This window comes from Physella acuta, unplaced genomic scaffold, assembly GCF_028476545.2.
Source record: "Physella acuta isolate Inbredline_101_S28 unplaced genomic scaffold, ASM2847654v3 ptg000406l, whole genome shotgun sequence".
In the NCBI taxonomy this organism is placed as follows: Eukaryota; Metazoa; Mollusca; class Gastropoda; family Physidae; genus Physella; species Physella acuta.
The window spans coordinates 54,229-81,024 of NW_026731925.1; the positions used below are offsets into that span (position 1 = coordinate 54,229).

The 26,796-nt window shown below is 35.0% G+C and overlaps 2 protein-coding genes across 2 annotated transcripts; both read left to right on the plus strand.

Annotated features, from left to right (window-relative positions):
• The first annotated feature begins 1,195 nt into the window (after nucleotides 1-1,195).
• LOC131942441 (acidic phospholipase A2-like) lies at nucleotides 1,196-4,615 on the plus strand. Its single transcript, XM_059302344.1, has 5 exons — nucleotides 1,196-1,296; nucleotides 1,807-1,888; nucleotides 2,743-2,902; nucleotides 3,675-3,781; nucleotides 4,406-4,615. The coding sequence occupies exons 2-5, from the start codon at nucleotides 1,837-1,839 to the stop codon at nucleotides 4,525-4,527; spliced, it is 441 nt and encodes a 146-aa protein (XP_059158327.1). The 5' UTR covers nucleotides 1,196-1,296; nucleotides 1,807-1,836; the 3' UTR covers nucleotides 4,528-4,615.
• Nucleotides 4,616-8,972: 4,357 nt separating this feature from the next.
• Nucleotides 8,973-18,908, plus strand: LOC131942448 (sodium-coupled neutral amino acid transporter 7-like). The gene is made up of 10 exons (XM_059302349.1): nucleotides 8,973-9,084; nucleotides 12,083-12,204; nucleotides 13,194-13,392; nucleotides 14,013-14,154; nucleotides 14,578-14,670; nucleotides 15,305-15,362; nucleotides 16,038-16,172; nucleotides 16,364-16,488; nucleotides 17,514-17,713; nucleotides 18,712-18,908. Exons 1-10 carry the CDS (start codon nucleotides 8,973-8,975, stop codon nucleotides 18,906-18,908), a joined length of 1,383 nt encoding a protein of 460 aa, XP_059158332.1.
• Nucleotides 18,909-26,796: the final 7,888 nt, after the last annotated feature.

Sequence of the window (26,796 nt, forward strand, 5' to 3'; positions counted from 1 at the left end):
GTCGATATCCGCTAAACTGAGAACTAACAGTTTTATCACTTACTACGTAGATCTCTTTTAAACGTGTCTACCAACCGCTATGTATACATTAAATTTATGCACCCGTGCTTTATAAGAATCACACACAATCTTTCTACATCGACTCGTCCTCCCCCTCCCTCCCCCATTCCCCCCCCCCCTCCCCTCCACACACACGCACCCTGATCATCGACCTGTTTTACTGCATTTACTAATCACCCTCGGGCCATCTCAGACCCAATCCCGTGTCTACAATACACCTTCGTGGTTTGGCATAGCCTTGAGTGTACTGAATCAAGTGCAACCTGTAGAGGAAACATATAGGGGGATTAACGTTGTTTATTCTCGAATTATACGTATTATTAGAGTAGCGCCCCTTAAAAATAATAATCATCGTGTCTGTTAAGAGTAGGCCTATACAACACCATCACCCTCAAAGTGATAGTATTTGTTCAGCTTCAGCGTTTCTTTCGGATATTTCTTAAAGCTCCTTCAGTAGCTTGTAACATTGTAATCGGCAAAAGACTTTATCTGCACGCTTGATTAAAAAATACTTTTTTTTACTTTTTAAAAAAACTTTCTTCGGCCGCTATGTACCTAAATAAAAATATCTTTGGCCGCTATGTTGGCCAAATCAAAATATCTTCGGCCGCTATGTTGGCCAAATCAAAATATCTACATGTATGTGTATAAGCTTTAATCACTGCAGACTTAATAGTAACGATGGTAATTTATAGTTTGTTAATAATACAGTTGGATTTAGCATTGTTTTCTCTATAGTTAGTACGTTTACATCATGCTGTCACCCCCACCCTCTTGAAATAATTGTCGATTTGTACTTAAAAGACTATTTAACTTTAATTAATCGTTAATGGAACTGGCAAAAATCAATTTTCTACTGTACATTTTGCAATGTTTAGCCATGGTGCCACCCCCCCCCCCCTAAATGGTGTCACCCGGTGCAATCCGCACCCCCGCCCCGCCCTCGCTACGCCTCTGACAAACACAACCCCTATTTCTACTGAGTATGTATTTATACATTAGCACCTAGTCCAACTAACACACGGATACTAATGGCATTTTTGTTTTCTAACACATCAATCAAATTTTGTGAGCTGTATTCAACTACTGTGTTGACGTGTGTATGTGTGAATGGGTTTCAATGTGTTTGTGTGTGTGTTGACAAACTGGAGTGAAAATAGTTGTGTGGGTTGTATTGCATTTATCGAATCCTGATTTCAGCATCGCTAGCCTCAAGAAATAGCAGTGCAAAACGAGGTAAAGTTTTAGTTTAGTAATTATTAAAAAAAAAATTGAACCTGTTTTCTTTTAAACCAGAGTCCTCGTTTTGATGCAATAATCAACTATGTATAAAAACTAGGTGTTAGATTAGTGGTAGTTAGGGGTCATCCATAAATGCCGTCACAATCGTAGGTGGCATGGGGGGAGGCCGTAATTTTGTGTGATGAGAGGGGGGGGGGAGGTTCAGATTTTCTAACTTTGCTTTTTTAAGTGCAAAAGTGTGACGTCACACCATCTGAACATCCCCCCCTCCCCCTCATCAAACAACGTCACAAAAAATACGGACATCCCTCCTACGTGTGTGACGTCATTTATGTACGACCCCAAAACCCGTTGTCCTACATAAATACTACCCATTGTCCATCCCTCCACCTTACCTGTAATCATTAACCATTATACCTTTACAATACTAGCAACAAATTAACACATTTTTATTGACGGGTCCATGTTTATGCCGGTGTTGTATTTTTTCCCCACATTCACCAGTTCGCCAGGTGTGTGAGTGACACTCAACCAATGGCGACCGACGTGTACCGGATGTGTGTCCTACTCGCACTGTGCTGTCTGGGTAAGAATAGTTAACAGCAGTCGACGATATGTAGGTCAACAGCCGGAGATTCCTGAGTCAAGGGTCGCTTTGTTTGAAAAATGAAATTAAAAAAGTACAAAGGAAATGTAATGTTAATATACGATCTATAATTTTGTATTTTAGTTTTATTCTTATATATAACTTTCTTCAAAATATATAAAAGCAATTTAATAAAAAATATAGAATTTTTTTTTATATCAAGACGTACATTTTGCTCTTTACTTATAAGTATATAATTATTATAATATATACAACATTCCGGAGTAGCAATATTTTTACTTAATAAGATGTGTAACCAAGTTCTTTGCAAGGTATTTTCTCAAACTCAGATATTATCCATCAACCACTTAAGTGTTTAAATAACGATATAAAGAAATAGAAGTTGTATGGATTAGAGAATGGTCACTGTTCAGTAGCCTTTCGAACCATTGTGTCCAAATGGTAGGTGAAGTAGAGTTTATCTGTTTTAGTGACTCCGCATTTGAAGGGATAGGTGTGATCAGCACTATGCCCAGCCGCCTTTACTTTCCCAAACGTGAGTCAGGTACCCATCTATGTACATTCCGTCACGTGTTCCAATGTTTATTTTTGTCACCTGTGTTCCAATGTTTATTTTTGTCACGTGTTCCAATGTTTATTTTTGTCACGTGTTCCAATGTTTATTTTTGTCACGTGTTCCAATGTTTATTTTTGTCACGTGTTCCAATGTTTATTTTTGGCACGTGTTCCAATGTTTATTTTTGTCACGTGTTCCAATGTTTATTTTTGTCACGTGTTCCAATGTTTATTTTTGTCACGTGTTCCAATGTTTATTTTTGTCACCTGTGTTCCAGCCCCATCGACAGACGGACGGAAGTCGCGGTCTGGCAGAAGTCTGCTGGACCTGGAGGTCATCCTGTCTACCGTCACAGGCAGGTCAACGTTCGACTACATCAGCTACGGCTGCTGGTGCGGGCCCGGGGGGTCGGGCACACCTGTGGACGCCACGGACAGGTGAGACGGTCGCTACATCGACAGAGATCTAGGGTAGTAAATAAGGGTAGCTTTTGCTACATAAATCTAGATTAATACATAAGGGTAGCTTTTGCTACATAAATCTAGATTAATACAATATATATGGTAGCTTTTGCTACATAGATCTAGATTAATACATATGGTAGCTTTTGCTACATAAATCTAGATTACTACATAAGGGTAGCTTTTGCTACATAGATCTAGATTAATACATTAGGGTAGCTTTTGCTACATAGATCTAGAGCAGAAAATGAGGTTAGCTTTATCTATATAGATCTAGTAAAAAAGGATAGCTTTTGATACATAGATCTAGATAATTATGGTAGCTTTTGATACTTAGATTGTGCAGCCTTTAAGACAGATCTAGTTAAGTAAAACAAGTGTAGCCTTTAAGACAAAGATCTAGATTAGTAAATAACGGTAGCTTATGCAAAATATACTTTAGTGTAGTAACCAGAGAAAGTGTAGATTTTAACTTATCATTCACTGTTTCTTTTTCAAAATTATTTATAACTTGAAAACCCATGTAGTTTTAGAGATCGCTGTAATGTTGTAAAGCACCGTTGCTGGACTTAACATAGGCAAATTTATAGGCCACAGTGACATTTAATTGATTTAAAAATACCTGTTTAGACTTAACCCAGATGTTAATGTACAAGGTTTGATGACCGTAAAAAGATTGTAGAACACAGTTTTCAGACTTGCCACAATTGCAAATGTTCCTGTTTGGATAATCGTTTGTTGATTGCAGATGTTGCATGCAACACGACGCCTGTTATGACGAGCTGATAGCCGTGCACTGCAACCCGTACACGACCAGCTACAGTTTCAACTGCTCGTCTACAGCATGCACGTGTGGTGAGTGAGATATGTTCAATAAATGGCCTTTTGCATCTGATACAATGTTGGAGGGGGGGGGGGGGAGAATGACCCTTTGCATCTGATAAAATTTTGGGGAATGAATGGCCGTTTATATCTAATGTAATTCTGGGGAATAAATGGCCGTTTGCATCTGATACACTTCTGGGGATTAATTGCTGTTTAAGTTAATAGATACATGTGTAATAAATGGATGTAATTACATGAATATACAATAAGTGAAACGAGTGTCTGTTAATATATGATAAAAATTAGATCAACAAATGGCTTTTTAAACGATAAAAAAATATTAGAGATGGATGATTGTATGCTCATAATAAAACTATAAAAATGTATGAATGTACATAATAAAATTGTAAAAAAAAAAAAATGAACGACTTTTTGTAATGATATCACTTTATTTTAGACACTATAAAAATATAATGTTAGGGTTTTTCCCAACGGGCAACATATTCTACAATTTTCTTATCTGACATACATCAACATTAATTTTAAATGTAAATAAATAATGACCCGAAAACATCTATGTTGTATTCATTAACAACTGCGACATTTGGCAATAGTTACGGCCAATCATTCTGACGTGTTTATTTTATTTTCCAGGCTCGGCTTCGGTTTCCTGCGGTGATCGAGCCTGTCAGTGTGACGTCACTCTCGCCAACTGTGCCGCCCGGAGCGTTTATGACGCCAGCAACAGAAACTACGACAAAACAAAATGCGTTTAAATTATGCTGATGAGTTGCACTGCTTGTTATTATTTCATAATGTCATATATATTTTTTTTATATTAAAAATTTATTTATGCTTGTTAAATTTGTTTCCGTTTTAATTACACTCGTCTGACTCTTCTACAGCAAATGTAAACGTTTGCTTTATTTTCTCACAGTGTATCCAAAACACCAGACTACTTGTAAATACGTCTCAAAGATTAAAAAAAAACCCACCCCCACCTCCCCTACATAAAAATTCTAACGCAAATTAAAATGTTTCGCATTGTTTTTGTTTTTAAAAAAATCCAACAAAATAAAAAGTAAAACTTCTTTTATTGAAAATAATTCCGATAGGTAGCAGTTGGCAGAGTTTCTTCCAGGCATCTCTTCGGGGGGATGGGGGGGGGGGACAAAGCCCCCCCCCCCCCCCCCGAATTTTTTTTACCGCCCCCCCCCCCCCCCGAACGAAATTAAATTTATTTCATTTATATAGAAAATATATACTTTTAACAGTGTCCGCCCCCCCCCCCCCCGAAGAAAGTCTACCGCCCCCCCTGAAAATTTCAAGTGCCCCCCCCCGGAGAAAAAAGTCTGGAAGAAACACTGGCAGTTGGTAAGGTGTCCCCTCCACCACCTCCACACTTCCCCCACCTTCCTTATAACCTCAATCCCATCCACAGCACCCCATCCACTGCCACCCCCTCACATTTTTCAACCCACCTCCCATATATCGCACCCCATACTTAATAATTGTTTCGTATTTAAAGATGTGTCTGCTAATATTTAAATCAATTGAAAATTCCACTCTGAACAAAGCACCGAATTAATTGATGCAATATCTATACATCACTTGTAGCAGATGACTTTATCTGAGTTTTGAACATTGAAGCCACGCTAACACTAGGCGCCCTTATGTCTTTGTGATACACCCACATATTAAAACACATTCAACTCTGTGATATAGCTTTCAATTCGTTTGACAAAAAAGGAAAATATAAGTTGTTAAATTCGAAATGTGTTAAAATAAGAAAAAGAGAACCACTTAGGAATAGCGAAAAGAGTAAAGATTTGTAAATATGTTTGGTACTACATTTAAGAAATGTGATATTTAACGGTAAGGATTTGTAAATATGTTTGGTTTTACTTTTAAGAAATTTGAAATTTAACGGTAGGGATTTGTAAATATGTTTGGTTTTACTTTTAAGAAATTTAAAATTAATTTAACGGTAATGATTTGTAAATACGTTTGTTACTACATTTAAGAAATATTATATTTAACGGTAAGGATTTGTAAATATGTTTGGTATTATTTTTTAAGAAAGTTGAAATTTAACGGTAAGGATTTGTAAATATATTTGGTATTATTTTTAAGTAAGTTGAATTTTAACGGTACGGATTTGTTAATTCTTGGTATTAAATTAAAAAAATGTGATTTGTAGCCGTAAGATTATGTAAATACGCTTGGTACTACATACAAGGGATGCGATATTTAGCGGTATGTTTAAGTAAATAAAATTATCATCATGTTAATTTATAGGTTATGTTTATATAATCTTGCTACTACAGGAGATGTGACACTTAGCTGTGGGTATACTATAATATAATGCAATAACATATAAAATCTATCTATCTATATAGTACTAAAACTCGTTTGTTTACAAGTTTGTATATATCTTTTTTTATTTTTTTATTTGTCTGTTTGGTTACAGGAGAAAATCTGCATGTGTAGAGCTGTAGTACCAAATATATTTACATAACCTTACCCTTTTCGCTATTCCTGTGTGGTCCTCGCTATTTTTATTAGGTTTCAACACTATTATCAATTTTCAAAAATTCTTCTAATTTGAGTATACAATAAATTTCTTTAGATCTACCAATAAACAGTCAGAGGAAGGGAAAGTGAATCCTAGATCTAAATTAATTGGTTAAAAATGAAAACAGGTATAAAAACACAATAAATTATTGAATTTATTTATTAAACTATGTTAGTCCTTAAATATTTGTTATACATTTTTCTTTTTACCTTCAAAGATAATCTAATTCGAGAATACAATGGATTTATCTATCTAGGTTCTAGATCTAGAGCGACGGAAAAGCTAGCCTTAAGCCAGCCGAACCAGAGGCGTAGCGACCGTTTGTTCCCGGCGCCCGGGAACAAACTTTTCGATTTGCATCCCCCCCTCGAGATTTCGATTTGCACCCCCCCCCCCTCAAACTTTTTTCGGTTCGCACCCCCCCCCCCTCAACATTTCAATTTATTTTTCCAACCCATTTTGGCGCCCCCTAAGGTCGGCGCCCGGGGACATATGTCCCCCCCCCCCTCGCTACGCTACTGAGCCGTACATTCTACATGATCTAGAAATTTAGCTCAATCTAGATTTAGAATCTATGCCAATAATGAGTTTCTATACTAAACTATTTCTGGCCTTAATTATTTTATATAAATCTTTGTTTGTTCAGCTATGGAATTGGCTAATTTGGGATAACATTACATTTGTAATAATAGGGCTATTCGCGTAACTCAGGTTTCTTACGTTGACTCTAAATAAAAATATTGATTCTTTTGCGCGATTACAATACTTCCTCTATACTTCGTATACGAGAAAGTAAAAATCCAACAATATGAAAAGTAAAATGTCTTTTATTGAAAACCATTCCAAATTGGTAGCAGTTGGTATCTTTGTCGTTGATGTCATACTTTGTTAGCGCTACCCCCCTCCACCACTTTCACACCCCCCCACCTTCCTTAGGTTTCATCTTGGCGCCTCGTTCATTCTAAGCCCCAACCCATTCCCTGCCACACCCCACCCCATCCACTGCCAACCCCCCCCCCCCCCCTCCCCCCCTCACAATTTCAACCCGCCTCCCTTAGTCTCAACCCTTAATTTATAGTTGTCTCGTATGTAAAGTTTTGTCTGCAGGTATTTAAATTCAATTGAAAATTCACACTGGGAACAATGCACCGAGTTAATTAATACAGTCTCTATACATCACATGTAGCAGATGTCTTTACCTGCATTATGATCATTGAAACTACGCCAAGATCAGACGTCAACATGTCTTTGTGATACACCCACATATTAAAACACATTCAACTCTATGATAAAAATTTCATTTCGTTTGACAAAAATGAAAATATAAGTTGTTGATTTCGAAATGTTTTTGATATAAGAAAAAGAGGACCACAAAAGAGTAGCGAAAAGGGTAAGGTACTACATTTAAGAAATGTGATACTTAACTAAAGATTTGTAAATGCTAGTACTACGTTCAAGAAATGTGATATTTAAAGGTAAGGATTTGTAAATATGTTTGGTACTACATTTAAGATATGTGATATTTTGCGGTAAGGTTATCTAAAAATGCTTGGTACTACATTTAAGAAATGCCATAATAGCAGTAAGATTATGTAAATAAAATTGTCATCATGAGGTTATGTTAATAGATTGTGTCTACATTTGTGAAATATATTTATCGGTACGGTTATTTCTATAATATAAGCGGCTAGGTTGTGTGTCAGTCCGTCATCGCTATATATTTTGGAACCATAAAAGTAAACTTCGTACTGCGCACTGCTTTTAAAAAGCACCACATTGTCGTATTATAACCATTAGAGAAGGGTTTGTTTATAAAATGACTAATTTTTTTTTGCATAGTTGATATTGGTTTTACTCTTTTGCATAACGTAAAAAAATAAAATACACGCATGTTGCTAAAATATACTAATGTCAAATACTATTTTCAATTTGATTCCTTGAAAAATTGGATACATTTTAATAACAGTAGGGTCGATAGCACTAATTAATCAAACTATTTTATTATTTTGCCAGGGGAGGTTATTCAAAAAGAAATTTAACTCACTCTCAATAAATTAAGTTTATTTTTTTTTATAAATACCGCATTGATTATTTTATGTTAAGGTTCATAATTAAAACAGAAAACATGTTTAGATTATTTATATTATTTTCTAATTAGTCTATGATCTCTCAAAATAACTACTTTTTGTTTTTGTTTTTTGGTGTTATTAAAACGGATGGTAAAATAAGACTGTTAGAGAATGCTGGAAAGGCTCTCTCTGGGCGCGGACGCCTAGTAAAGCTTTGTTTTTTGCGTTTGTGTTTGTGTTTGTGTTGTGTTTGTGTTTTTGTAGTGTTTGTGTTGTGTTTGTTTTTGTGTTTATGTTGGTGTTTGTGTTGTGTTGTGTTTGTGTTGTGTTGTGTTTGTGTTGTGTTTGTGTTGTTTTTGTGTTGTGTTTGTGTTGTGTTTGTGTTGTGTTTGTGTTGTGTTTGTGTTGTGTTTGTGTTGTGTTTGTGTTGTGTTTGTGTTGTGTTTGTGTTGTGTTTTGTTTGTGTTTGTGTTTGTGTTTGTGTTTGTGTTTGTGTTGTTTTTGTGTTGTTTTTGTATTGTGTTTGTGTTGTGTTTGTGTTGTGTTTAACATTTTTTAATTGGTTTAGAAGACAGCCATGTCTATTCACACGCAAAACAACAATTTCGAGTACTTGCATGATGGGAGAAAAGAGACCAAGTCTTGTTTAAGCTTTTGCTCATCCAACGATAGCATCAGTCAAAAAACAGGTGAGGTTTTTGGATCGAGTTAAAATAATTTTAATCGATTAATATCTTCCAATTATTTTTTTTAACAAGATATTAAAAAAAATTAACTATCGTGTCTTTCAATTGTTTTAAAAGATTTGAAGTTAAACGTGGTACTATAAATATGTTGTTTAAAAAAAGTTGTCTGCTTTACCGAATGTAACACTCACGCTATGGTCGATCAAATGTGGTGCTGTTGACCTAATTATTGAAACGTAGCTTGATGTTACGGACTACTTTTTGAGGTATCTTTGTGTCACGTTGATGGGAGACTTGGCCTAAAGATAGAGATCTAGACTACAACGTGTAAGTCTCGAGTTTGAATACGGGCTCAATTCAGTCGATATACACTGAGTCCACCCGGTTAAGGAAAATAAAGGCGTCTGGGCATAGTGCTGGCCACACTGTCCCTTCATATGCCGAGGTCACAGAAGCAGGTGAACTCTATACGGGTAGGTTTAAAAAAGTACTTTACTTACTTCGACATCCACTGGGCAGTCCGGATACCCTAACCTCTAACAAAACACAACGAAACACCTACCCTCTTACAAACTGCTGAACTTACTTCGCGGTGTCCCCGTATTGTCCCCGTATAGTACCCGTATTGTCCCCGTGTTGTCCCCGTGTTGTCCCCGTGTTGTCCCCGTATTGTCCCGTCTTGTCCCCGTGTTGTCCCCGTATAGTACCCGTATTGTCCCGTCTTGTCCCCGTGTTGTCCCCATATTGTCCCCGTATTGTCCCCTTATTGTCCCCGTAATGTCCCCGTATTGTCCCCGTATTGTCCCCGCATTGTCCCCTTATTGTCCGCGTATTGTCCCCGTATTGTCCCCGTATTGTCCCCGTACTGTCCCGCCCACCCAAACATTCGCCAACTTAGCAACTGATACAAGAACATCCAACAAATCACATCAATAACCACGAAACATTACTTAGTGTAAAAGTATCCTATTGACTACCAAGTCTTATACTATAGGCGACACTTGAATTAAACACGGTAATAAAATACTTAAAAAAAACTTTTTAAAAAACCACGTTTTTCTTGTGGACTAAAAAGTAGAAAATAACTATTTACATACATTTGATGACAAAAAACGTGGGTACGTTCACCATCAAATTTCCCGACCCATCTGCCCGACCCACGTTTTTTGTCATCAAATGTATGTAAATAGTTATTTTCTACTTTTTAGTCCACAAGAAAAACGTGGTTTTTTAAAAAGTTTTTTTTAAGTATTTTATTTTCTCCTTTTTAGTCCGTTGCTACACATGAAAAACGTGGTTTTTAAAAAAGTTTTTTATATAGTTTATTTTCTACTTTATCTAATGACTTGATTAAGTATGAATTGACTAAGTGTTTATAAATACACGGACTAAAAAAATCTTGAGCGACCAGGATTCGAACCTGGGTTGTCGCGGCCACAACGCGAAGTACTAACCACTATACGATCACGGCCAGCGCGCTCAAATCGATTGGGGCCGAAGTAACTGTGTCAACAAGCCTCCAGTCTTGTCGGTATCTTTAGAAATCATGTCCTCAATTTTATGGTCCTTTGGGCGTAATTAAATTAAGCTAATTACGGTCTCTAATTGCTAGTTTTTATGATTGCATCTGAAATTGTTAGGCGAAAGTAACCTGCATGCCAAATTTCAGATCTATAGAGCAATCAGAAGTGGGCTAATTTTCGATGTCAATTTTAACAACAAACACATCCACGCGAAGCTGAGTTAATAATAAAATACTTAAAAAAAACTTTTTAAAAAACCACGTTTTTCTTGTGGACTAAAAAGTAGAAAATAACTATTTACATACATTTGATGACAAAAAACGTGGGTACGTTCACCATCAAATTTCCCGACGCATCTGCCCGACCCACGTTTTTTGTCATCAAATGTATGTAAATAGTTATTTTCTACTTTTTAGTCCACAAGAAAAACGTGGTTTTTTAAAAAGTTTTTTTTAAGTATTTTATTTTCTCCTTTTTAGTCCGTTGCTACACATGAAAAACGTGGTTTTTAAAAAGTTTTTTATATAGTTTATTTTCTACTTTATCTAATCACTTGATTAAGTATGACTTGACTAAGTGTTTTTAAATACTCGGACTAAAAAAATCTTGAGCGACTGATACGCTTTAAACAGAGAAAGGGTGTAATTTACGTTGCTGGCGTGGAGATCTACTCACGAATCACGTGATCAAATCTCCCATAAACAAACAAATAAACGCGAAGCTGAGTTAAGGAAAAACGTGTTTATGTGTATTTTAGCATGCCCAGCGTACCAACCGTGTCACCGTTAACAATGTGTTACCGTGTCCGTTCTCCTTTTTAGTCCGTTGCTACACATAAAAAACGTGGTTTTTAAAAAAGTTTTTTTTAAGTATTTTATTTTCTCCTTTTTAGTCCGTTGCTACACATGAAAAACGTGGTTTTTAAAAAAGTGTTTATAAATACACGGACTAAAAATCTTGAGCGACCAGGATTCGAACCTGGGTTGTCGCGGCCACAACGCGAAGTACTAACCATTATACGATCACGGCCAGCGCGCTCACATCGATTGGGGCCGAAGTAACTGTGTCAATAGGCCTCCAGTCTTGTCGGTATCTTTAGAAATCATGTCCTCAATTTTATGGTCCTTGGGGCGTAATTAAATTAAGCTAATTACGGTCACTAATTGCTAGTTTTTATGATTGCATCTGAAATTGTTAGGCGAAAGTAGCATGCATACCAAATTTCAGGTCTCTAGAGCAATCAGAAGTGGGCTAATTTTCGATGTCAATTTTAACAACAAACATCCAAACAACCAAACAAACAAACAAACGCGAAGCTGAGTTAAGAAAAACGTTTTAAAAACGTGTTAAAATACAAAAACTTACCACCCAAAAAATATAGATGGAGAAATAGTTGTTTGTACAGTAAAACAATAATATATTTACTGTAGAAAAACACAATACATGACGATATACAAATTTATTTTTTATACGTGCAGGTTCCGGATGGTTTATTTCAGCGTTTCTAATCGTCAACGCTTCAATAGGGTCCGGACTTCTAAACTACCCTATAGCTTTCTACCAGGCGGGTGGGATCTTGACGGCTGTGATAGTCCAGTCGGTGAGTGGGCTATGGCGATTTATTCTGTCTCAGGATAGTCACAATTATATCACGCTTTTACAACACATGTTGATTACGCTTACATCAAGATTTTTAAAACACATGTTGATTACACTTACATGAAGATTTTTAAAACACATGTTGATTACACTTTCATCACGTTTTTACAACACATCATGTTGATTACACTTTCATCAAGATTTTTACAACACATGTTGATTACAATTTCATCGCGTTTTTACAACACGTCATGTTGATAACACTTTCATACCATTTTTAACAACACATTATGTTGATTATACTTTTTTCATACTTTTACAACACTAATTAGCTCATGAAAGCGTTTGTTACTAAATCATGAGAGATTCTGCCCTTAAGTCTTGAGATATTCTGCCACTGATTAAGTCTTGAGATTTTCTGCCACTGACTAAGTCCTGGGATATTCTGTCCCTGACTAATTCTTGAGATATTCTGCCCCTGACTAAGTCTTGGGATATTCTGCCCCTGACTAAGTCTTGAGATATTCTGCCCCTGACTAAGTCTTGAGATATTCTACCCGTGACTAAGTCTTGAGATATTCTGCCCCTGACTAAGTCTTGAGATATTCTGCCCCTGCCTAAGTCTTGGGATATTCTGCCCCTAACCAAGTCTTGAGATATTCTACCCGTGGCTTAGTCTTGAGATATTCTGCCCCTGACTAAGTCTTGAGATATTCTGCCCCTGCCTAAGTCTTGGGATATTCTGCCCCTAACCAAGTCTTGAGATATTCTACCCGTGGCTAAGTCTTGAGATATTCTGCCCCTGACTAAGTCTTGAGATATTCTGCCCCTGACTAAGTCTTGAGATATTCTGCCACTGATTAAGTCTTGAGATATTCTGCCCCTGACTAAGTCTTGAGATATTCTGCCCCTGACTAAGTCCTCAAAGATTCTGCCACTGACTCGTCCTGAATGATTATGCCACTTAAACCCTGACCTTTCTATCATCAGTTTTTCCTGGTGTTTGTCGTGCTGACGCTGCTCACCCTTGGCTACTGTTCTGACATCAAGGGAAGTAACACCTACCAAGACGTGGTTCTCTCCCTGTGTGGCCGTAAAGCCCAGCTGGCCTGTGCTGTTTGTGTTCTGCTCTACAGTTTGGGAACTTGCATCACTTATCTGATTCTAATTGGGGATCAATGGGAATTACGTGAGTCGATAATTGATCTTATACTAATTTATATCTAATTAAATCTCATATTTTCTACCCCCCACCAACATTTTCATAAAAAAGAAATTTATATGTTTCGTATTAATCTAGAATCTAGAATGTTGTTATTAATTTGAAAAAAATAACTTAAGGTTTTATATATCATATCAATAGGTTTACATTGAACAAGTATTATTTAATCCGTTCTTTTTAAAAATAAGAGGATACTGCTTAGCTATGAATAAGCATTAAAGGGGATGTCGACGATCTAATATAATCTTAAAATAATCCAAATATTAACTTTAATCCGTAGCAAACCAAATCTACATTAAATACCTGCATACGGAAGCATATTAAGATGTGAATTTTACGAAACCAGACAAACAAATTTTAAAATCAATATAAGTTTTCACGCTAATTTTTTTCACAGAGTTTTAACTAATCTCATTAAGTTATCCATTTCGAAAGTCTAACTAAAAGCCAGCAGTAACTCTTTTGTTACGTTGTTACAACTGTTTATTACCTCCCCTACCCCAAGTTTTCCTCAATTTCAAATATGACTTAATTTTTATTCAATATTCTTCAATGTCCCTAATTATTGTCTATAAATCCCTTTCCAGTTTTCCTAAATGTAGCTTATGACTTTTACTGCAGTACAGCGCCCGTCTACATGACAAGAGCTTTCGTTATCTCAGCCACGTCTATAGCCTTTATACTGCCGTTATGTTTTCCTAGAAGAATCGACTTTTTACGTTATACCAGGTGAGTAAATGAAATATATTTTCCTTCAAGCTCTTATTTAGTTTTTAAAAGGATAAACATATAGCATGCGGATTAGTATTTGTATATTAATGTCACTGCATTATAATAATGATGTTTTATTTTTAAAAATAAATAGTTAGTTATTGTAGGAGAATGCATTGTTAAGCTTGTAATATATTTAAAGTAAATGAATCCGTGGCTTAAAGATTTAAAAAAGGAAATGTGCAAATAAATAAACTGGAAGTCAACGGGTCCTGATTATATAGTTACACGATAATTGATTCACCAGAGGTAAGGGCTATAACCGTGGATATACTATTTGAGCAAAAACAAATAACGGATGATTTCCCTTAGCTTACGGCTAAATAACAAAAAAAAAATGAAATTATTATAAAATAATTTTAATGTTTGTTTATTCTCCAGTATCATTGGCGTGCTGGGTCTACTCTATGTGGTCGGTCTAATTGCCGCAAAATATTTTCTACCCCATGAAAATCCGGGAGCTATTATCCAAGGGTAAATTATATAATTAAATATATATACATATATATATATATATATATATATATATATATATATATATATATATATATATATATATATATATATATATATATACATATATATTTATTTATATATAACAGAGGCTTTATAAATTAATAGATTTCATTTAAATATTTCTAAATTAAGATTTTTGCTATTAATAAAATTACAATTCAAAACAAAATTGCAAGACAATAGACTTTGTAATGTACGTATTATTTATACTTCAAATTTTAAAATTTATCCGTACAATTTGGAAACAATGCAGTAATTTATTTAAAATTTAAGTTAATAATTTTAAAATCGTAATTATATTTTGATCTATCAATTTATATTGGTCTGTGTAATTAGTACATATTTATTATTTCTTAAACAAGCAATAGATTATGAATCCATAATTTCAAAATGCATTTGTAATCATTTAGAAAATTTTTTTTTTTATGAAAATATATTTTAATCGCGTAATTTATATATGAAAACCAATTTTGAAATAAAAGCTGTTACATTAAACACACATGCATACATATATACAATTATATATCTTTATATATATATATATATATATATATATATATATATATATATATATATATGTATAAAATTTTAGGCCACATACATGGATGGATATTTTTCTTGCTGTCCCTAACATCTGCTTTGCCTATCAGGTAAGTTTAGGCTGTAGATTGGGTTTATATTTCCTTCGTTAACTCGGAACCTCAATTTTATGTTGTTTGAGCTAGTATAAGTAATTGTAATAAAATACGAACTTTATTTGTAAGATAGCAGGTTATAAATACAAAAAAATAATTTGATGCACAGAATTTAAAATAAAGTATTATCGTACGGTGTATCAAGTGGCAACTCACAGTTTCAAGCTCGATTCAAACGTCCTATTTTGTAAGATATGCCTATTGTACTCAGCTTATACGGGTACCTGGAGTACGTAACACGCTAATGGACGCTTGACATTGAGAATCTCAATGTGGTCTTTAAATACAGAGATACAACAAAAGTGACAAACTTTACAAATCTGCTCGTCAATTTCTGTCCTGTCGTGTCATATTTTATGAATCGTTTTAGATCAAAGGGCATCTATCTAAAATACATAACTCTAATAGGGCATGTAAGTAGGTCACAACTTCTTGTTTTCGTACTTGCCAGCTAGTAGATTTCGACACCTTAGACTTGCAAGCCCTATATTAAAAAAAAATTATATTTCTATTCGTTAGGTATTACTTTTCTAATAACATAAAACCTGTTCGTTTTTTTTAGTAGAATAATAAAATAAATTCTCCCAACATTAGATCCTCGATGATTAATTTATTAATTTAATATTTCAGTGTCATATCAGTATAATCCCCGTCTACTCCTGTCTTGACAAACGTGACTTGAGAGAGTTCTCTAAAACAGTAACACTTGCCATGATATTGTGTGTACTTATCTACACCGTCACTGCAGCTTTGGGATATCTACAGGTATATATATTCATATATATATATATATATATATATATATATGTGTGTGTGTGTGTGTGTGTGTGTGTGTGTGTGTCTGTACTTGTGTGTAACTACCTACATACGATTAAATCAACGTACTTTTAATCTAAAATTGATTTTAAATAGACCCTCATCTTGTGTAACTCTAAATTCTCTTACTACATTGTCAGTTCGGTGACAGTATCACAAATGACATACTGCTGTCGTTTAACCCAACAGCTGCGGTGATGGTGGCTGTCGTTTTTGTGGTTGTCAAGGCTTACACCACCTACCCTATTCATTGCTTCTGTGGCAAGTAGGTCTTGTTTACTAAACAAATTATCGTCCCTAGAGTAACTATTTTAATTCAATCTAAACTCTAAACTCTTACCTTTTTGCTAATATAGTGGAATTTTCTCACCGTCGTAATAAACAAAATAAAAAATATGATTCTATTGAAAACAATATTTCAAAATTAATTTTAGGTTTTTATAAAAAGAAATTATTTTACTGTACAAAATTAGGTACGGTTTATAAATTATCTTAATTAGTTTATTAAGCTGATTCACTTATCTCGCCAAAAGTATTGTCATACGTTACCTTGTAAATAACATGACCGAGTTTACTTGAATCCTTCCATCACTATTGATGACATGAATACAAATCGTGCTTTTAAGATTTTGCCATGAAAGCAGCAGTAAAGAAAAAAAAACTTAAGCCTGCAAATAATTCAGAAACTTCATATTTTTGGAATTAATGTTATAAAAGTTGTAAATCCAGACATCTTTTTTTAAGTTTAATTCTATACTTCCATTTCTTTTTCATCAATCATGAGTTATAATCTGAAGTTTCACTTTCGTAAGACAAACATTAGTTGGCTCTACAGTAACTTTGTGAACGAAATTCTGAAAACCCCAATTGATAGTAATTTATTCTAAAAACTTTGCCAATAAAGTTTTTATAGAAATTAAAAAAAAACCCATATATTTTAGTTCTGCCGTCTTTTGTTTACATTTTCTGTGCTAAAAATAAACAAACTGTTTTTGGCTTTTAAAAAAAAAATTGGGTTTAGTTTCTTAAATAATAAAGACAAGAAGTACATCCAATCTTTAGCAGTCATGTTTTTATAACCACATTTATTTTACAAATATCGTATTTAAAATACGTAATGGGCCTCTCGAATGATTTCAATACTATTCCCTGTTTTGTCCATTAGCCTCTAATCCCCGAAATTCTGTAACAATGTATCCCCCATCCATAAAAATACTATAATTATGGTAATTCTAACAGAATATTCTCGCCTACATAAATCCATAGTTCACATATCCCAAATATCAACAGAGCCGCCTTCGATACGGTGTGGAAAATGGTGTGGCACATGAGCCCGGAGGAAATCATCCACAGAGAAAACAACCGACACATCGCAACCACATGTGTGTGGTTCACCTTGACCCTGCTGTTGTCCATCTTCATTCCCAATATAGGCGTGGTCATTCAGATCCTGGGAGCGTTAGCGGCCGTTTTTATTTTTGTGTTTCCAGGTTTGTTTATTTGTCCTCTCACTTATACGCTAGAGTCCAGTTCGTTTACGAATAAAGGCCTTCCAGGTAGGCCGCAAAAGGTTATATAATCAGATAGGTAGCTTCTGTATTTTCTTGATAGTTTTTAGCGCAATTTTCATACTGACAATTGCGATTATTAATTCGTTATTTCTGGATGGATGAATGGATGGATGGATGTGTGTCCGCAGCTTTAAGTCGTATCTCCTCCACAACGAAGCAATATCGAGGACTAGTTCCAAAGCAAATATGTTAAGCAAGTTCCGAGGATGATTGTGGGCCAAAAAAATTCCCGGAATTCCTTCCTGGATTTCCCGGAAAAGCCAAAAAACCTCGAAAAAATGCAGTTTTTGGCCCATATCTCGGCAACCAGACCCCTTAGCGACTTGAAACATTTACCAATCTATTCTTGCCATAATTTAGAACAATATTGCCGAAGAAAGATTTTAAAAATATCCTTTCGTTCGGTCACAAAAAAATTAAAATTAAGGAAATTGCGCTTAAATTGTCACGACACTTTTTATTAACTTGTTTTCTTTACATTGCCATTTTGATAGATTTCTAGGTAAAGTTCAATAGCTATAGTTACTTATGTTGCGCATACTTTGTTAAAAAAATTCTTAAAAAGTAGTTAAATAAAAAAAAAAGATAACTTTATAATTAATTTGACTTAAAAAAAAAGACAAACAGAAAGTGTTTAATAAAAGCAAACGTCGCTCGTAAAATATCTCACCTTTTTAGCGACTAATGCTTTTAATAAAATAAGCAAGTTTCTTTTTGCATTTAACAACTTAACATTATAAAGTGTTTTTTTTTCATATTTGTTTAATTGCAATTCAATTTTAAATGGTTACTGATAGTTACCCGATTACTATGTAATTGTTTTACACTTCATTTGAGAATATTTATGTTTCTATAACCGTTCTTCTTGAAATGAATCTTGGATTAATTTTAATGATATAAAAATAATTTTCTTGCAGGTTTGTGTTTGTTTAAGGTTACACAGACTAAAATAGATTTCGAAGAGAAACAACCAACGCAGATTTACGTGTTAAGAGCGATGGCAATCGTCTTCCTTATCGTTGGTGTTTTTATCTTTGGACTGACATTATCGCAGGCTGTTATAAAAGACATTCAAGGTGTCAAGCCAGATTCTTCCAAGTTCACTTGCAGATGACGCACTAATAGAGTTTTCATGTTACATGCAATATGTTGTATACACCGTTTACAATCTTTTGTTTGTTTACTTTTAGCCGAGCGTAAAAGTAAACAGGATTATGATAACGAAAAGAATAAAGACACTCGATACATCTTTAAAAAACTATTACAAATTTACGAACATTATTTTAAAATGAAGTAAGAATTTTCAGTCAAGAATCAATAAATGAATAGCAATTTAATCTCTTCTGCTACGATGTGATTATTAATGTTTTTGCACACACAAAACGTAGAAGAGCTAATTCTGTACACAGAATCGAGGTCACTCTCCGACTTGAGTCGTGAACAAATACTCTCTAAATGAACACATTTATTTATATTATTCTCTTCTTGGATACCCTAGAAAACACCAAGCTGTAAGCGCACCTAGCAGCTTCCTCTCTTCCTCTCTAGGCATATCCCTACCATCCCCACATGGTCTGGTGAGCTGTGGTTCACGCTAAATGTTTACAATAGTAGAGCCGGGATTAATGACGCTATTAAGGGCAGATAATTTAGTTTCAAACGATTTTAAACTTAGGGGAGGTAACTAAGAGGAGGCTGCATTCACGGGGGGGGGGGGGGGTGAATTAGGGGTTGGGGAAATGAGGGGGGGGGGGGTTATCGTCCTAAACGAGCTACTGATAGTGTTTTAAAGCAAATATTTTCAGTGGCAGCATTGGTACTGTCGAATTCACAAATTATGAATTACTGAAAAGTCGAAAGTAAAACAACTAAATAGCCACGGGGCGGCTCGTACTCTCTCAATGAACAAATACTCTCTCAATGAACAAATACTCTCTCAATGAATACATACTCTCTCAATGAACAAATACTCTCTCAATGAACAAATACTCTCTTAATGAACACATACTCTCTCAATGAATACATACTCTCTCAATGAACAAATACTCTCTCTGTGAACTAATACTACATCAATGAAGAAATACTCTCTCAATGAACGAATTCTCTCTCCATGAACAAATACTCTCTCAATGAACAAATACTCTCGCACTGAACAAAATCTCTCTCAATGAACACGTACTCTCTCAATGAACAAATTCTTAATATTTTCTCAATCAACAAATTCTTTCTCAAATACGGATCCAGGATTCGAGTCCTAATTCATTCCTGAGACCACCCAGCTCTAATGGGTACTTGACTTTTATTTGGGAAAGTAATTACGGCTAGCTAAACGAAACACACAAACACTACTTCACCTGCACTATGAATCATAATATTGAAAAGTTAAGTTACTTACGTGTTCAAATTGAGTTCTCATACTACGATTAGATTGTCATTTATGTAAAATTTTGTGATGTATTTCGAAGAAATAAAATATTCTATGCTCATCGACAGCTTGTCTTGGCTAGTAATGTGAATTATATCGTAAACACTGTTTTTAGTTCGTGATGCAACTGTGTCCGGGAGGAGATTAATTATATATTATCTATGTATATAATCCACAATTTTGCTTTTTAAACGATTTGAAACTAAGGGGAGGTAAGAAGTTCTGCTTGATATTTTTATTGTCGTCTATAAACTGTCGTCACGGAAGGCTGCTTTCACGAGGGGTAAGGGGGGGGGGGGGTGACGGTAGTGTCGAATTCACAAATTATGAATTAGTGAAAAGTAAAAAATAAAATAATTTAATAGCGGCGTATGGTATAGGTAAGTGACAGGGTATGGGAAAGGGGATAGTTGATATAATCTTTTAATGTAATTTTTTATTATATGAAAAATTAGTTGATTTTTAAGTTTACGTGATATAACATGCATGTATTATTCGATATAATTTTTATTAAGGTAATTTATTAATTACAAATATTGACATATTTCCGTTTTTTGTGTGCTTAAAACTGTGTTGATTAATTAGCAAAATGGTAATTTATAAAGAACGGCTCGGTAGTGTTTTTTTTGGTTTGCGTAGTGAGATGTGGGGTAGTGGGGGTTTCAATGTGCTGGATAGGGCGTGGAGTGGGTTGCTGTGGTTCGGAGCGTGGCCCATGTGTTGGATGGGCTGCAGGGTTGTGTGGTTAGTCGAATTTGTCTTTGTGTCTATTACTAAATCAGAAAAACCCTTTATATAAATCACAAAACATCATTCATCATTTTACTTTCTCGTATATTCGAAGTATAGAGAAAGTCTTGTAATCGTGCAAAAAAAAAAAAAATCGAGATTTTTAAAAATCTCGACGTTTTACACCTCACTGATACGGAAAAACATATTTTTGCAATCTTGTCGCTATGTCTGTGTGTCTGTCTGTGTATTTGTCTGTCTGTGTGTAAACACGATAACTTGAGTACCGTTACAGCTAGGTTGATGAAATTTCATATATAAGTATTTTATCAAAATCGTAGATCCTGATCAACTTTTGAGCGTTTTCCGATAACCGGAAGTGGTACTTTTTCTACTTTGAATTTTTCAAAAGCCTATCACTTGAGTACTATTTCAGATAGATAAATGAAATTTCACATGTAAGTAAAAGATCTAATTCTCTACCTTCCGTCAACTTTTGAGTAATTTCCGTTGACCGAAAGTACTAATTTACGCTATTTCCGATTTCTCAAAAAACGCATGTAAATTTATAAAGTAATAATAATATTGCGCACTATTATGCACATTTTGTTTTGGCGTTCGCTTGGTGCGCAATTCTTTTTCTATGAGATTCTTTTCTATTTTTAAAAGTTTAAGTAATTAAAAATCATGTCTCTATTCCGAGTTATATAAGAATATTCGAGAAAGTTTAGGGGAGATCACTCCCGGTTTATTCTAAATAAAACGTGTAAAAACAAAGGGCAATCAACAAATAAATTCCCAGTTGTTGAGATGTATAAGTATATTCAGGTGAAGAGGATTCCACTTGTTTCAGTGACCTCGACATATGACAAGAGACAGTGGTCATCACTAAGTCCCCTAACATAAGCCAGGGTGGACTCAGGGACGTTCTAACTACACAAACCCGGGATTCGAACTCGAGACTTTAGGGTTAGCAATCGTATGCTTTACCACCCAACCACGCTGCCCCGCCTATGTAGTTATTTTGATTAATGTTTTGACTAACAATGTGACACACAGAGAGGTAAGCCAGACTTCAGATTCACTTATAGCTAGTCACATATTTTATACTGCTGAAAATTAGTTTATTTTATAACACACTGCATCCTCAAACAGTCTTGATTTATCGTCATCTTTTCAGGTTTATGCTCAAAAATCATGAGTCAGATGAAGTAGAGTTCATCTATTTCAATGAAACTCTGAAAACAATGGGATAATGTGATCAGTACTATAGCCAGCCAGTTTTACTTTCCCTAACGCCGCTGCAAGCTCTTTTCAGCGGCCTAAGTCCCGGGGGGGGGGGGGGGGGGGCGACAGGCAAACCTAACCCAACGCCGCTCCACTATTCATGTATACGACATTATATTATTCAACAAAAAATGCATTACCATAACAATACAAATTTAAATACAAACATTGTAGTACACATCCCACTAAAACAGTTTTACTGAATAGCCGTAGGTTAGCAGTGTCAGAATGAAGCAAACAACAGCTGTTGTTGTATCTCATTGACAGGCACCAGACACACTCTACGCCCACTAATCTACTACTAAAGTGTACTACTATCAAACAAACGAAGCGGGAGGAGAATAAAGCAATACGGGTTTACGTATAAAAAACAGATGTTGTTTTTTTGTCAGTAGATCGGGCTGTAATTAAAATATTTACTTGTAAACTGAGCGAAAATAAATGTGCTTGAAGTTCGTTTTATCATGAGCTTTGCTACACTTAAGCTGTTGTTATTTTTGTAAAGGTGTATTGTAAATGTAAAAAAAAAACAACAACAACAACAACTGCAACCGCATGTTAGGGCAATAATTACTGTGTCTTACGGCGTGGTTGAATAGTAGAGCTTATGACCGCTAACCCGATCGTCTTGAGTTCGTATCTTGGGTTCAAGTCTGTAAGACGTCATTGAGTCTACCCAGCTGTGATGTGTACCTGGTTCACATTATTGAAAAAGGCGGCTGGGCAAAATGCAGATTACACATTACACTATTCCCACGTAGATCGAGGTAATTGAAACAGAGGAAGTCTACTTCACCTACCACCATATGTTTTGAGCGAGAACGGGAAAAGATAATGAATTATTGTGTCTGTATTTGTGAAATCGTGATCAAATGTAGTAAGTAAAATTTAAAAGTTCACATAACTCGGAGCAATTTATTTTTAAAAACTTTGAATGTAAGTGCTTATCCTACGTCAACGTAGTAACGTCTACATTTAATTCTAAGAAGTGACTACATCAAAAGTAAATTAACTGAGATATTTTAAACTATTACAAGAATTAAGGGATAAATAGAATCGCTAAAAATACAGATACCAATGGAGAGGTATGGTTGCAGCCCTTCGCTCCCCAGGGGCCACAAATGAAAACTGTAGCTGAAATAGGTTGTATGAAGTTCGAATGTACATCTTATTATTATCATTTTTATTGTTGTTATTGGTCTCGAGATCACGTGATCTAAGGACTGTCGGAAACAACAGGCGGAAATTTAGAGTCACTGCTAAGGTTAGTTACCCTAGTAAAGAGAGACAAGACACTTTTTCCACAGGTACTTTTCATTTCTAAACCGCTTTACAGAATCGTCTCGAAAAACAAAACAACAATAAAAAAACAACAAACAATAACCTTGGACTATATGACACTTACCTAATCCCACGTGCTTGCAGACGTCACGTTACTGGTGCAAGAATATCCATTCATTACACGAACGGAACCGATAACTAACAACACCACATGCAAACAATGCCTTAAAATAAACAATACTGCTAACAACAATACTACACATCACTTCTCACAATATCAATTGCTCTAAATTAGCATTGCATTATGTTTACAATAAGTGCATGCAATGAACTAGGTTTACAACAAATACAGTTTTTATTTAGTATTTGGGGACTTTCATAAGATAATCAGCTAAATTAAATCAGTTCCTTTAGACACCAGCATACAAAATTGTATTTAGTGGCTCTGATTATAGTTGAACATAAAAATGTAATGAATATTTATGAGCCTTTAGTGAAGCTGGGGATGGTGAGTTGTAGAAAACGGTCACAAACGCGTAGCAGTCTGTTACAAAATATCACTGTGAGCACTAGTCGTGTTTGAAATACAGGTAAACTGGTTTTACTGGTAAGGGTTTCAATACATTCTTGTAATATTTAGGATGCATTATGATTTTAGAATATGTTTTTATATAAAACGTATTCAAACGCACACGCACCACATAACACACATACAAACACAAACGCACACACAAATAAATATTCTGACTTCACTTATAAAGTGAAGAGTTTTACTGTAAATGAATTAGAAGACGCCACAGTAAAAGCAAATATTATGTAGCCTACACATTGTGTGTGTCTTTACGAGTGTTATTTTTGCAGCGCTTTTGAGTAAGGTGAAAAGTCGTAAGCTTTGGAAAGATGATACTCGTTTTTCAAGTGTATTTAGTGATCTACTTAGTTTTAGTTTCAAACTTCATTTAATTTTACACTTATATCTATAATGGTTTAGAGTCCAATAAATGTAAATGTTGCCCCCTTTTTTTATTTTTTAATATTGACTCCTGTTTTATATATCGATGATACATATGTTGACCCTTGTTTTATATATCGTTGACACATATATTGACCCCTATTTTAGATATCGATGATACATATATTAACCTCTATGTTAGATATCGATGATACATATGTTGACCCCTATGTTAGATATCGATGATACATATGCGGACCCCTATGTTAGATATCGATGATACATATGTGGACGCCTATGTTAGATATCAATGATGCATATGTTGACCCCTGTGTAGATATCAATGATATATAATTATGTAGACCCCTGTGTAGATATCGATGATACATATGTTGAGCCCTATGTTAGATATCGATGATTCATATGTTGACCCCTATGTGAGATATCGATGATACATATGTTGACCCCTGAGTAGATATCAATAATACATAATTATGCAGACCCCTGTGTAGATATCGATGATACATACGTTGACTTCTTTGTAGATATCGATGATACATATGTAGACCCCTATGTTAGGTATCGATGATACATATGTTGACACCCATGTTAGATATGGATGATACATATGTTGACCCCTATGTTAGATATCAATGATACAGATGCTGACCCGTGAATTAGATGTGTATTGTATAAATGTAGACCCCTGTGTTACATTCCAATAGTATAAATGGTTATTGTGATGACGCTAGTTTCCGTCAGATAGGTCAAATAGAAATTAGCAGAAACAGAGTATAGCTTAGAATAGTTAAACCAATAGAAATAAAGAAGCTGACCGGTCACGTGAGAAGGTCACATGACCAGTGAGGCGTGGGTCAGGAGTTAGAGATATGTAGCGGTAGAGAACGGTCGGAGATATGTACAGAGATAGCAGTTAGATAGAGGTAGTAGATAGTAGAACTAAAAATGTAGTAATGGTAGGAGTAGGAGATTAATTTGTGTGAATAAAGAACCATTATAGAATATCTTGAATTGGACTTGTGTTGAATTTCACTCAACTGTGCCAGGCTACGATTTTAAAGAAGACGATAACCCGGTACGATCCCCGGACTGGATGTGTATTACAGTATACATTACGGTATATAAATAGACAAATCCATATAACCAAGAAAACTCCACCCTCACAGTTATCATGTGCTAGCAGTAAACGTTCACCCACTGTTAAAATTGGTTGTCACGCACTTTGTAAAGAAATATTTTATTATTCAGACCTAATGATCGATAGGAAAATATAGACCACATTATTCTCTGCCTAACATGATATATTTATGGCTAGAAGATGAACACTACCATTCGACCACACTACACCTATTTCGTTCTACTAAAACAGTGGTTCTTAATCTTTTTGGAGGTACAGACACCCACCATTTTCATATGCGCGTTCATCGAACACTTCTTAATAGTTCAATCGTCCGCACTGAGACAGTCAAATAGGGAATAATAGGAATCGGGTGTGTGTCTTGACAGTGGTACTTAACCTTTTGGTGGTACCGAAACCCACCAGTTTTTTATATACGTTCACCAAACCGTTCTAAATAGTTATATTTTTTGCACTGATCAAATCAAATCCGCCAACTATCTCACCGAACCCCTAGGGTTCGATCGAAACCAGGTTAAGAACCCTTGTACTAAAAGCTATCACAGTCCCTAGTTCTGAAGTCTCTAAAAAGTTAACATCTGTCGCCTTAACTCTGTTCTTTTAATCGACAGTACAATCAATTAACACCATAAAAGCTATCTCCTGTTTAAAGATCTAATTAACAGATGGTTGAAGGATTTATGCGGGTAAATTTACACGTTATTTGCTTGTTTTTGCGGGCCGCGTGTTTTTTACGCTTGTTTTACAGTCGTGTAATGGGGAATGGGGATTGGCTCACAGTGATAAATGTCGTTAGTCTGGGGTGAGGGAGGTCAGTGGAGTAGCATGAACAACGACAGTGAGTATGCTAGTGAGGAAACAGTGAGATTAAGTGAGATTATTGAAGTAAAAATACACAGTTGAAGTTAGACTTTTGAAGTAAAAACACGGTTAGTTTAAGAGAGACTATTGAAGTGAAATAATATTTCATATTTAGTGAGACTCAAGAAGTTAAAAGCAACGTATCAGTAACATGAAATAGGCTATTGAAGTGACATAATATTTCATTTTTAGTGAGAATTAAGAAGTTAAAAACAGCAAAACAGTAACTTGAATTAGACTATTGAAGTGACATAATATTTAATTTTTAGTGAGAATTAAGAAGTTAAAAACAGCAAAACAGTAACTTG

What these genes read in the sequence shown, in the direction of transcription:
- LOC131942441 (XM_059302344.1), top strand. Translation starts at nt 1,837, where the DNA reads ATGGCGACCGACGTGTACCGGATGTGTGTCCTACTCGCACTGTGCTGT. An exon ending in CCTGTGGACGCCACGGACAG is followed by an intron (nt 2,903 to 3,674) that starts GTGAGACGGTCG and finishes TGTTGATTGCAG; the next exon opens with ATGTTGCATGCAACACGACG. An exon ending in GTCTACAGCATGCACGTGTG is followed by an intron (nt 3,782 to 4,405) that starts GTGAGTGAGATA and finishes TTTATTTTCCAG; the next exon opens with GCTCGGCTTCGGTTTCCTGC.
- LOC131942448 (XM_059302349.1), top strand. Translation starts at nt 8,973, where the DNA reads ATGTCTATTCACACGCAAAACAACAATTTCGAGTACTTGCATGATGGG. An exon ending in TAGCATCAGTCAAAAAACAG is followed by an intron (nt 9,085 to 12,082) that starts GTGAGGTTTTTG and finishes TTATACGTGCAG; the next exon opens with GTTCCGGATGGTTTATTTCA. An exon ending in GACTTTTTACGTTATACCAG is followed by an intron (nt 14,155 to 14,577) that starts GTGAGTAAATGA and finishes TTTATTCTCCAG; the next exon opens with TATCATTGGCGTGCTGGGTC.